Raw genomic sequence first — 12,396 nt, 5'->3', positions numbered from 1 at the left:
TTTTTTTGTGAACCACCCAGAGAGCTTTGGCTAATGGGCGGTATAAAAATGTAATAAATATAAAAAAATAAAAAATAAAAACCTGGACCCCTGAAAAATTCCATGAGCAAGGCAGGGTGATGGCACGAGAAATGCATCCTCGTGAAGCACCCTTGGGGCCACCCTCCATCGGGATTACTCAGCCTGCAATACATGCTACTGCGCACCCTCCCCCATTCCAACAAGGAGAGGAGAATCTACCTTTTCCCAGCTGAAAGTTTGGAACAGGGCGGGGAGCGGGGGGAGGGGAGAGAGCAGGCTAAAGAGGGACTTGATGGGTGCATTTGTCCCTCATCTCTTTCTTAAATAAACTCAGCTCCAGAATAAGAAACTTTCCCTGATCTCTGAGAGATTACATCTAGCAGTTACCGCAGTTTTCCCAGGGCGAGACAACGCAAGTAACCTTTGCACGTCAAAGAATGGTTTCAAAGCGACATTGACCAGCTGGGCAGCAAGAAAGGCGACTGCACATGGCCATGCAAACCAACGTACATGTGTACACATGCGTGCGCATACACGGCACTGCAAAGCATCAGCGTCCTGGAGGCAGGCGCACTGCCAGGATCCAAAGGCAGCCAGCAGGGCCGCAACATTCAAACTGGCAAATGCTTCAAAGTCCAAATGTGATTAGCATCACCCGCATCCACAGCCCGATAAAGCCACCGCCGCTGCCTGCCTGCTTTCGAGGTGCAGGGTAGAACTGGGCGGCACCCAGTTGGCTGGCACCGCAAGTCATTTCAGGCAAGCAGCAATAGCTCTCGCTGAAGCCAGCCCAAAGGAAAGGCTCTTGCCACTGCCTAGAGAGGGAGAATGCCCATGCCTGCACCCCACACATCTAGTAGCGCACTGTGGCCATCATCAAGGGATAGCAAATCTTCATTTATTACCATAATTAGCATCATTTAATCGCAGGGCAGAGGAGAGAGGGAGGCCCCACCTGGATTTGCTGCTGGGTTTGTGACACTTGCAAACGGTCTGCATTCAGTAGTGCTTCTTCCGACTTCACACACACGCTCCCTGGAAGGCCACTCCGTGAGTTCATGACTCAGCTGAGATCTGAACTGGGGACTCTTCCACCCAGGCTCTTAAGAGGCCGGCCCTGATGGGCGATTATTCTAATGGAGCAGGCCTTCTCTCACTCCTTCTGCCTGGAGTTTCGCAATCAAAATGTTTGCTCTTCTTGATCAATTCCTGCTTCTCCTAACACAACAACTGAGAAAAGGGAATGGCCCACGCAAATAGGAAGGCAGGCATCGTTACCTGTCCCACAGGTGACTGTGCATTTTGTCCAGGACCCGTATTGCCAGAAGAACTCGGCTGGAGTGATCTCATTTTCATTATCGGATTCCCTTTGAATGGTGTATTGATAGCGGATTCCTGGATTCCTCTCCTGGAATAAGAGCTGAGGGGAAAGAAAATTTATTATATAACTGAGAGGAAGAAAGTTTATTATATAACTCAGCCACGCTATATGAAAAGTGTTTAACCAGATGTGGTTTGAAACCTGGGGAAACATGATCTCCTACCAAGAGAAGCGCTGCTAAAAGGAGAGATCCTTGGACACCAACTGCACGTGGACTGCAAGTCTGGAAAGTAACTGCTTGTCTGGTTTCACAAGCTTGTAAGAATATTATAGAAAAAGGAAGAACGAAAGGAAGAATCGGTTCACTGCATCTATTGAAAGGAAGCAAAAAATCCACTGAACCTGAAAAGTGGGGGTGCCTGTGCCACGACACAGGCTCTTGGCCACAGGCCTGTCCACGGACACTCCCTGCGCAAGCTAAGCACCACCACTTTATGAGCCTGAGGTGAGGGACAAACACCCCCTTTCTACCAACTATGTGGAGAAAGGGGTTAAACAGGAATGATTTCAGGAATAAAATAATGCGCTGTGAATTATATGTGCTGATGGTGAATTAATGTCAGAACGGGTGTTATATGTATATAACTGCAGACGATAAATGCCAAGGAGACACATGGGATTTTTGTGGTAGTAAAACAAACTGAATAAAAATTTATTTCAATGTTCACAAACTTTGTTTCATAATAAAACTTTTCAGACCCTTGTTAAAACCTCTCATCCAATCCTTTCTCTCTTCTCATACACGCTTTCCTTTCTCCCACACCTTCACTCTTGAACTTTCTTTATTATCAGGATTGTTTAATATACACCAACTGACTATCTGCACACTACAGTCAAAAGACAACCCTCTTTACCCTGAGCCTCTAATTCTCCCACCAACCAAAGTACTTTAAAAACCACCACCACCACCACCCTTACCACCTCAGTCATCCCCTTATATCCTCCTCCTCCCCCCTCCTAAGATATTCAATCTCCCCCCACTCAGGTCAACATTCTAAACACAATAGACTTACAAATTATAGACATACATTAGGGAACTGACTTGCGGGGTGTAACGCCACAGTGCACTGGCCCTCTCCATGCAGCAATGAGGGTCACATTGCACCAATTTGACTATGACACAGTGCAGGGAATTAGCTGAGCCCTGGAACCTGCCTGTAGTTGAGGAGCAGATTCATGGCATTTGATGAAACAGACCTGACAGTGCTGGCAAACAGTGTGTGCAGATGAGGGAATCCTGGAAAAGTTCTGCTACTGAAGATATGTCTACACACTACAGTCTAGACCAGTTTCATAGCTGCTTGGCTCACGTGACTCTTGGGGGCCAAAGGATTTCTCAGCATCTTCACAGTCCTTGGCTGTATGTGGGGAGCAGCCATGGCAGTTAAACAGTCCCAGACTATATTTTCAAAATGATTACAATGTACAGTAGACAGCTGATGCTGTAATGCAGACTTGCTCCAGATCGGCTCAAATATCAGTCAACTGGAGCACAGCTCTTGAAAAGTCTTGTAGTTTTAACAAGCTTTCGTTATTGCCAAAGTCTTGTTGTTCGTGAAATGAAGGAGAGAGCATTGCTCCAAAGCCTTCTTGATGAATATCCCAAACTTTTTTAAAAAGAGGTTTTTCAATTAAGTTACAAATCCCAGGGAGCTTGCCAAGAGATTATCTGGTGTAAATCGTTCCAAGACACAGACACAGAAAAATGATAATCTTTTAAAAGTAGGAGAAAGCAACTTGACACTCTCTCTAATGTTTCTTTCTAACTAAACAAAGGTATTAACACTCAGCTACTCATCTGCTTGTCAAAACCTCTCCTTTTGCAATGCAACAGAAACAGCGACAGAAGCAGCAGCAGGGTGGGCATTCAAAGTCCCATTTCTAACCCACAAGAGCGCGTGCAAAGTTGCAAGTCAACAAGCAGCTGTTTTGGGATATGAATTAGTTGTGTGTCTGGGTAAAACCATCCTGTTTTTGATGTAGCGATGTGCGCATCAGGAAAATGTAAACATATTTCTCAAAGCTCATTTTGACTCATGTCCATACTGGATTGCAAGCTTTGGGAGAGGATCCGTGCACACTTCCCCAAATGTACAGATTACTTGTGCACATCGTGGTTGTGCTCATTTCTCATAGGTGCACCTTTTTTCATGTGCATTTCTCAAATGTGCATGTTTTTCAAGCACACCTTTTGTTGCGTGAATTGCATTGCAAGCTTCAAAAACATACGGCCATCAGAACACAGAGTGTGTTTTGGTCCGTGTTTTACGGGAGGTGCGAATTGGATAAATTCTGGCCAGAAATGAACTGAAATGAATTTTTCACCCATCCCTACTTCGACACTCCAGCCGCTAGCAGCAACTTCAGCAGAATCTGGTGGAAAGTGGGGAGTACCGGAGGGGCCTCCCAGATCTGAAAGAAGGAGGGCGCCCAAGTTCCACAACCTGGCACCCGCGTACCACCCTTGGGTTGCTGTTTGGGAAACGCAGAGAGTGACCAAATGCCAGAATGGACAGACCTGCTGTTTTCCTGAGGGGGAGAAGGGGGTGAGCTCTGAATTTGGTTGCAGACTGTGCGTGAGTGCGTGAGCGACTGCGCTATCTGTACTCTGATTTGCTTCAGAGCGCTCACTGACACTTTGATATTGAAACGATGGGGAAAGAGGGAGCTTGATTTTCTGGCAGGACAGGAAACGCGCAGCCTGCTGCTGCTGCAAAGATAGAGCAAGCAGGCCTGTCCTGAAAGCCCCCCACCCCCAGCACACATCAAGACTGTCTCAATGAGGGAGGGAGGGAGGGAAGGCTGCTGGGTGGTGTGCGGGCGGAACAGTGTGGGAAGAGGCAAGCTCGCCTGCCTGGTGGGTCTCTGAAAGCAAGTCCCTTTGTTGCAGAACTCACAAGCAGCTGGAAGACGGTGCGGAGGCCTCCCCGGCCATTTGGGAAAGCATTCCTGGGCTGGAAGGGAAAAGGGCGGGAAGCACAAACACCTCCCTGTCAGAATAAGGAACCCTGGCATCCATTAGCTCCAAGGGGCTCTCCCAGGAATGCTTCTGCCTTCAGACGAAAGGCCCCACTGGCACCGAGGGCTTGCATTGGCCTTTCCTGAACATCGGTCTATTGCATTTCATTTTACTGTAAGAGCTTTGCCAAACGGAGACGCCTGGCTTAGCAGCAGCCTCCAGGAAGGCAAGGGGCTGGCAGGGGCCGGGCCTCCAGCCAGGGCGCCTCACCGCTTGCGTCCTCCGGCCCCAGGGCAAGCCCGGCAGGGGAGGCTTTAGGCTGCAGTTCTGGACTGAATACAGTCAGCTGACCTCACGGGCCAAGAGGGACACAGCAGGCCTTATCAATCCCTCCTATCCAAGTCAGCTCTTCAGTCTGAGAAGCCTGTCACAATGGGGAGCGACACATATTCCAGGGCCTCCCTTCATCGTCGGGAATCTGACTGCCAGCCACGTCAACCGCGTCTGGCCCTGCGGATCCCTGCTTGCTTGCGACAGAACAGCCACACACACACACGCACACGCACACACACAGAGTTGCATCCTGCCTCAGAACATGGCCAAGGCACGGCAGCAAATGAGATTTCCTCAGATCAAATTGCACCACTTTGAAGAAGGCCAACGGTTAATTTATTTTTGTGACTTGATTTGTACCCTGCCTTTCTCCCAAGTAAAATGGCAGAATCGCAATTCCAGGTACCGTCATTTCAGGTACAAGAATGCTTTGAGACAGCTGTCCGTTTTTCAGTCCCCGTAGAACTAGCACCTGTGTGCAGCCCGAGTTCACACCCTCGTCAAGCAGTGAGGTCGTCTTCACTTCGCTGGAAGCTTCCCTGGAGACGACCCCTGCCAACGCTCAGATGGAAGAGCAGGGGCACAGTATGACGTTCCAAGGAAGCCCTTCTGCAAAATGCAAGCCCAGATTGGAAAAAGCCAGCTGCTCGGGTCAGGCCATCTCCGCAAACGTCCTGGTTTGCATGCTGCAGAGATCCCAGCAGAGGGGCCTGCACGCCGGACATCCTTCAGGAGGGCTCCTTCTTCCCCCTCCCAAATCCCTTCTCAGAGCAAGAGCCCAGAAAGGCCCCTCCGGAAACAAGGGTGCCTCTCTGGAGCCAGTTCTTTGAGGAATGCTGCAAAGTAGATCCACTTCAGCTGGGCAGGACGAAGCCGATCCCACCCCCACAAGCCAGAGAAGGCATTCCAGAGCAGCTGCTTCCAGGGGCTTCACTCTGCATCCCCACCCTGGAGAGGGAGACAGGCTGCGTGGGACTCTGCTGAACCAAAGCCGCCACCGCTGCAGATACAAGAGGCAAAGGGGTGTCCACGGAAGCTGACCATCCCGTGGCTCAGGCGGAGAGGACGACTCCAGGGAGAAGCCAAAGCAAGAGACTGTCTATACACTCTGGAAGGTCCAAGGTGGTGCTGTGGTGGTGCTGCATCGATTATACGGTGCAGCAGCCACCTCAAAGCCATAGTGGGGCTTTCCAGAGGAGCCCCGCATTTTAAAAGTTGGGGGCTAACCCTAGCCTTTCAGGATGGAGCAGGGCGAACACGGCCCTTCCGCCGTCTGCCCTCACTCCATCCTTGATGCGGAGGTGTGGCCGGGAGGACGCTGACCCCGGAGTTCCCCCACGCGGCCCTCAGCATGGGGGGAAGAGTTGTCTTGCTGGGAAGTTTCCCTTTCTACAGCTCCCTTTCTACAGATTTTATGCGGTAAGGTGGTGTGCGAAGAGACTAAGGGGGGGCGGGGCGGGGGAAGCCAGGTGGGGGACAAGTTCAGGGCGGCTCCAGTACCAACCATGGGGCTTTGGGGGAGGTCAATGTCAGCCCCAAAGAAGCCAAACTGCCAGCCCAGCACCCTGTTAGCATTTGGGGCAAAGAGAAGCTGGCCAGGGTTGATTCAGGAAGGCCCGGCAACAGGGCTCGCGGCCTTGTCGAGTCGCCACAGTCTTGCCTGGCAGCTACAGCTGGAGAGAGAAGTTGCAAGAAGGGCAGCGATGAGGGGATTTGCCCTTGCCGGAGTTCAGTCTCCTGTGCAGCTCTCAAAAGGCCTCGGTCAGGGGAAATGGTGGCAACCTGGGATCCTGGTCACATCCAGGGAAAACCTCAGGAAGGAAAACCACAAGCCGGCTGGCAGCGCAGGTCCAGCCTCAAGCCAGCTCTGAGTGCAACCTGGGGCACTTCAAGAGGCTCCTGCGGAGCGCCTCCCCCGCCACCCTAGCAGCTTTGGCCCAAAGGGCTTGACCACCCCTCCCCCGCTGAGCACGCCACCCTGAGTTCCGGCAAAGAAGAAAGGCAAGATATAAATGCAAAGAACGATAAGCACTAAGTTCCTCAATTGAGTTCGACCTTCCTGCACGTGGCAGGTCACTCAGATGCCCATTTCACAACTAGGGAACTAACACAGACGCACGCTTTGGCCTGCACCCAGGACTCCAGCGCTCTGTCCACTGTCCACTGTCAAGCAAAGCACGGCCAACCCTCCTTCGAGTACCTGAATCCACACAGGCTCCTCTGTGGGCCCCGGAGAGGTAAGGTTCTCCCAGTTTCCTGTCCTCTCGTAGGTGAAGGTTGTCCCGGCCACCTTGTAATCGCCATTCCACTGGATGGTCCAGCCGCCGTTCAGGAAGTATTTCTCTGGATCTTCACTCCTCAAGGCCAGGAAGTTCTCTGCCTCGGCCATCTCCTCAATCTGAATCTCTCGCGCTCCGGCTGGGATCAGCCCGACGTCAACATAACCTATTCAGTGGATTGAACTGCTTGTCAGTTGCAAGTAAGAGGACGAAGTTCTCTTTTCCACAGAGTGGGATCAAGCCCTCTGTTTCTGAATATTGCCAGAATAAGGCCCTCTTTCCCAGAATGCCTGTGCTGCCCATTACGAAGAAAAAGGCCACTGGGACAGCCTGGCATGACTCGGTTTTTTGGTGGAGGGAAAAAGGTGGGTGGGTGTGATTTGTAAGCAGCATGCGAACAGATCAAGAAATTTGCCAAAGGAAAAGCCAAATATTTGCATTTCACGTTAAGTGAAAAAAATATTCAGTGTAAACCAGGATAGAGCAACTTTCATGAGGTCTAGCTTCCTGCTGAAACCTATTCCTTTTCAAAGCAACGACCACCATTCCTCCAGACAATCCACATTTTCCTATTTCTATTCTTGGCATGGCACATTTAACTCCCAAATTTGGCATTTCTCAAAGTGGCTCAGGAGGGAGACGCGTGGTGCAAAGGCCCCCGACTCAGAAATAAACCTGGCAAACCACCTCACCCAGGCCCTCCCTCTCCTCAAAGGTCTTCTTCACTGTCTGGCAGGTTGATCCATCCCCACGGCACACACCGCACCGGTCCTCGACAGCATAGGAGTTGATTTCATAGTCACAGCCGACGTTCTGAAAGAGAGGGGAGGCCCCGAGAGCTCCGGTTATTCCACGTGGCCCTTTCTTTCTTCGAGGGTCGATCCACAACCTTGCTCCCTTCAGAACAAAGGATGAACCAACACTTCAAGGCAACCCACGGCACTCCGCTTCTTCCTCAGCGTCAGGCTGGATTCCTTGCCTGCTAATGCTATTTCAGCAAATGTTATCTGCCCTTTTCCAAATTCACCTCCTTCATTCGGAGCAAACGCAGCTCAAAACCACGTGAGGCTGCTCATCACATTCGTGCTTACCTTTGCCACAGACCCGACACGTCATCTGCAGGCAGCGGGCCGTGCCAGCGGACGCAACCCAAGCAACGCTCCTCGAGGAGGGCAGGAAACAGACCAAGCAAGCGCTGGGCGGAAAAGGGCCTCCCAAATCAAGGAACTAAAAACCCCTACAGGTGTTTAGAGAGCAACAAGTTGTACCACTACTCCCAGCCTTCCCCAGCCAGCTATACTGCCTGAGGAATGGTGGGAGTTGTAGGGCTTTTCTTGGCTAAACTTGCACTCTAAGGCTGCAATCCTTCACACACTTACCTGGGAGTAAGTCCCATTGAACTAAACAGGACTTATTTCTGAGTAGACATTGTAAAACTGCAATGTTATGCATACTTGCCTGGCCCGTGGGGGTAAAGCAGGGGTGGGCAACTTGTGGCCCTCCAGATATTTTGATCTACAAATCGCATCAGCCCTAGCCAGCAGAGCCAATGATGAAGGATCATGGGAGTTGTAGTCCAAAACATCTGGTCAGCACAAGCTTCCCACCCTGGCTTAGAGGGTTGGACTGGGACTAGGGAGACCCGGGTTCTAGTCTCCACATCATAGAATAGTAGAGTTGGAAGGGCCATCAAGTCCAACCCCCTGCTCATTGCAGGAATCCACCTTAAAGCATACCTGACAGATGGTTGTCTAGCTGCCTCTTGAAGGCCTCTAGTGTGGGAGAGCCCACAACCTCCCTAGGTAACTGATTCCATTGTAACTGATTCCATTCCACTCTTACAGTCAGGAAGTTTTTCCTGATGTCCAGCTGGAATCTGGCTTCCTGTAACTTGAGCCCGTTATTCCGTGTCCTGCACTCTGGGAGGATTGAGAAGAGATCCTGGCCCTCCTCTGTGTGACAACCTTTCAAGTTTTTGAAGAGTGCTATCAGGTCTCCCCTCAGACCTCTTCTCCAGGCTAAACATGCCCAGTTCTTCCAGTCTCTCCTCATAGGGCTTTGTTTCCAGACCCCTGATCATCCTGGTTGCCCTCCTCTGAACACGCTCCAGCTTGTCTGCATCCTTATTGAAGTGAGGTGCCCAGAATTGGACACAATACTCAAGATGAGGCTAACCAGGGCTGAATAGAGAGGAACTAGTACTTCACGCGATTTGGAAGCAATACTTCTATTAATGCATCCCAAAATAGCATTTGCTCATGGGATGCTCAGACTAACCTGTCTCAGAGGCTTATAGCGAGGGGAAATGGAGAGGATTATGATAATGTAATCTCCCTTGGGCTCCTTGGAGTAAAAGGTGGGATATAAATGCAATAAATAAACAAATTGGTCTGACTCCTGAGTAGACAAAGAAGGGATTATGTTGGGAAGTAGTTAATGGCCTATAGAGGGGCATACAATGTTTTTGGCCCCAAGGACCGCATCGTTCTATGCTGGCTTTCGGGGGGGGGGGGCTACACTTCTGCAAGAAAAAAGTGGTCTCTATCAGCAGTGCTGGGGGAGTGGGGTGGAGAGAAGGCCAGCAAACGGCTGTGGCAAAACCATCCAAAAATATACTCTCCTTCCCCCCACAGCATCAAGGTACCGCCTCAGTTTGTATACTGGATGTGTGTGTGTGTGTGTGTGTGTGTGTGTGTGTGTGTGTGTGTGCTGTACACCAGAACACATCGAGTGGAATCTACTCTATCAGACAGGGGAGAGCTCCCATTTCTGAATATTCCCTTACAAGGAGACCTCCCTGCCGTCGGAAGCAGCGCTGCCCGTTCTGTCGCTGCATGTGTGGACACAGCTACGCAGAACGGCTCTCGCAGAACAGGCCGCCACAACAGCCAACTTCTCACATCACATCTAAGGCTTCCTGCAACTTCCGTCCACCCGAAGCCCACGTGGTTTTCCCAGCCCTGCTGAGCAGTATTTAGATGTTCCCCCCTCCCATCACGCTCCCCAGAAACCCACCTTGCAGATTCCGTTGATGCACACGTCCCGCCTGGAGTTTCCTTCGAAACACGGGGTCCCATCGACAGCAGCGTCACGGAGCTTTTCGGCAAAGTACTCGTTCTCCGGGCGACAGTGCAGCTCGCACGGGTTGCCTGCAGAGGCCAGAGAGCGCACGCAAGAGGCTTGCTGGGTCACTGGCATCCGGCTGAGGTCGCAGCTCCCCCATCCAAGGCCCCTGTCACGGCTTGAGATGCTGCGAGGCTGCAGCGCTCCCGGAGTGAGGCCTGCAGGATATTCCTGCAACTACCCAACCCCCCATCCCCACCAGGTTCGTAAGGCAATCTGACCCACGTCCTGAAAAATGCCTTCCTGACCCAATTGTGGTGATCAATCACCCCCAAATCAAAGCAGGGATCCCCTCCAAAGAAAATCTGAAAGCATCAACGCTGGACACCTCTGATGAAAGCTGGAATATCACAGACAAATCACAGAGTGCCTTCCACTCACCCACCACCCCAAGTCAACCTACACAATCCAGAGCATACCATGCTCTGGGCAGGGAGCTGCCATGGTCTAGAACGAAGGGTTCTAGATGACTCAAGCCACCCAAGCTGCATGTGGCCAAGGGACAGCTGACCAGCAGCAGGGATGAAATATGTAACTGCAGGGACAGTATTATAAATGCAATAAATCTCTTTTGATTGTCTGACTCCAGGCAGAGAGACTTACTATTATTAGGGACCGGGCTCCATTTATAAAGCTTCCCTTTGTAGGGCCTGGCATCAAAGTGGCTGCACTGAACGTGCCGGAAAGATGGCTTGTCCGTGGGGCAGGGCTGTCTGCTGCAGACCCGGAAGCGTTTCCGTTCCCCCAGGCAAAATTTCCCGCCATACTTTGGCCTGAGGTTGGAAAGGAAAAATAAACCCACAGGCACATTAAGGGTGGAATAAAACCTTCTGCTTGAAGAGAGAGAGAGAGAGAGAGAGAGAGAGAACCCTACGCTCGCCAGCCCCCACAGCTAAGCACCCCTCCAACGTTCGCACAGCCCGCTGAGGCTGGCATCTGGAGTTGAACACACGACACATCTAGTTTAGCCCCAATGGAGAGGAAGGGAGTGGAAATGATGCATCCAGACGCCACGTGGCCCCGGTCAGGCCTGGTCTAGGCAGCAGAAGAGAGGAGTCCTCAGGTGGCTGCTCCCCGCCGCAGGTGGGGGACGCAAAAGAACCCGTAGCGTGCCGAAGGGCTTTTGCTGCTCGTGGGCCCTTAGCTTCATACGTGCCAAGAGCAAGCCTGCCATGATCCAGGTTGACCTCCCTTGCCTCCCTGATCTCCCTGCCTGCCTGGCGCTGCAATTTCCCTTTTGGGCTTCTGGCTTCTGTGTAGCCTCCTATGCCATGGCCATTGGTTTGTAGATGGACCCTCTTAATCCCAACCTGGGGATGTTAGCTCTTGACGCTAACTAGGTTGAGGAGGGTAGAAGCAGCAGCAGCCGTCAGCCAGGAAAGGTGCACCTGCGTTCCACCTGGGGAGCCACCTCTGAACCCCACAAGCCCTCCCGCAATGAAAGGGAGCTACACAGCAGCCCAGGCCACGCCAGGGAAGGGCCCGGCCCGGTTTCCTGCTCAGCGTCTTGGACGCAGCCAACCCCCAACCCTGCAGAGGCAGGAGCTCGAGCGATAAGGCAGCTCCCGGCCCCGGCAAGCACCACGGCCAGTCACTTACGAGGGGCTGTCGCACTGCCGCTCCGCATTCTGCACTCCAGCGCCGCAGGTCCGAGAGCAAGCCGCCCAGGAGCTCCAGGCGGCCCAGCCGCCATCGACGGCCTCTGGCCGGTATCCCTCGGGCACGCACGCTCCATTGAAGCACCACTGGGGAGCGAAGAAGGAGGCAGCGCTTCAGCCGGGGCAGGCTGAGGAACCGCGGCTCGACACCAAGCAGCCTCGCCCAGCCCCAGCTGACCTCTAGGCACAACAAAGGGGACGGACAGGGCTGCAAAACGGCTACGGGAGCGGCGAGGGGTCGGCACACGGGCTGGCAGCACACTGAAGCCAGGGGCTCGGGCGGGAGCCTTTCCCAGCACCACCTGGGAGGTGCCAGAGCCTGGAACCCTCTGCCAGCAAAGCAGCCGCCCTCACCTCCGCCACGCAGCCACTCTGTATTCGGGCCTCACCTGTTCCCCCATCCGCCCCCTTTGCTTAACATCCCACTGAGGGAGAGCGCTGGGCATGGACGCAATAGCTTGCTCACTTCCTTACACGTTTCAACTGACCCTAAGGGGGTTCCTTCTCTTCGATGGACTAAATATAGCCACCTGCCATCTTCTCTGCTTTAAAATGAGAAATGGCTGTCACAATTCACTCGTAATGCATTGATTTATAATATTTATATGCACCCATCTGGGTGGTTTCCAGTAAGCGTTTAAA

The 12,396-nt window shown here is 52.3% G+C and overlaps 1 protein-coding gene across 1 annotated transcript in view; it reads right to left on the bottom strand.

Moving 5' to 3' along the window:
* Positions 1-12,396, bottom strand: part of ADAMTS7 (ADAM metallopeptidase with thrombospondin type 1 motif 7) — a 57,399-nt gene that overhangs the window by 27,108 nt on the left and 17,895 nt on the right. The window contains exons 11-16 of the mRNA XM_063142763.1: positions 11,696-11,841; positions 10,700-10,869; positions 9,989-10,122; positions 7,666-7,786; positions 6,895-7,139; positions 1,300-1,441 (exon numbers count right to left, since the gene is read on the bottom strand). Of these exons, the coding sequence (XP_062998833.1) occupies positions 1,300-1,441; positions 6,895-7,139; positions 7,666-7,786; positions 9,989-10,122; positions 10,700-10,869; positions 11,696-11,841 (958 nt within the window). The remainder of the gene's footprint in view (positions 1-1,299; positions 1,442-6,894; positions 7,140-7,665; positions 7,787-9,988; positions 10,123-10,699; positions 10,870-11,695; positions 11,842-12,396) is intronic.

Source organism: Elgaria multicarinata, chromosome 16, assembly GCF_023053635.1.
Source record: "Elgaria multicarinata webbii isolate HBS135686 ecotype San Diego chromosome 16, rElgMul1.1.pri, whole genome shotgun sequence".
Taxonomy (NCBI): Eukaryota; Metazoa; Chordata; class Lepidosauria; order Squamata; family Anguidae; genus Elgaria; species Elgaria multicarinata.
This window is presented reverse-complemented; position numbering and strand designations above follow the sequence as displayed.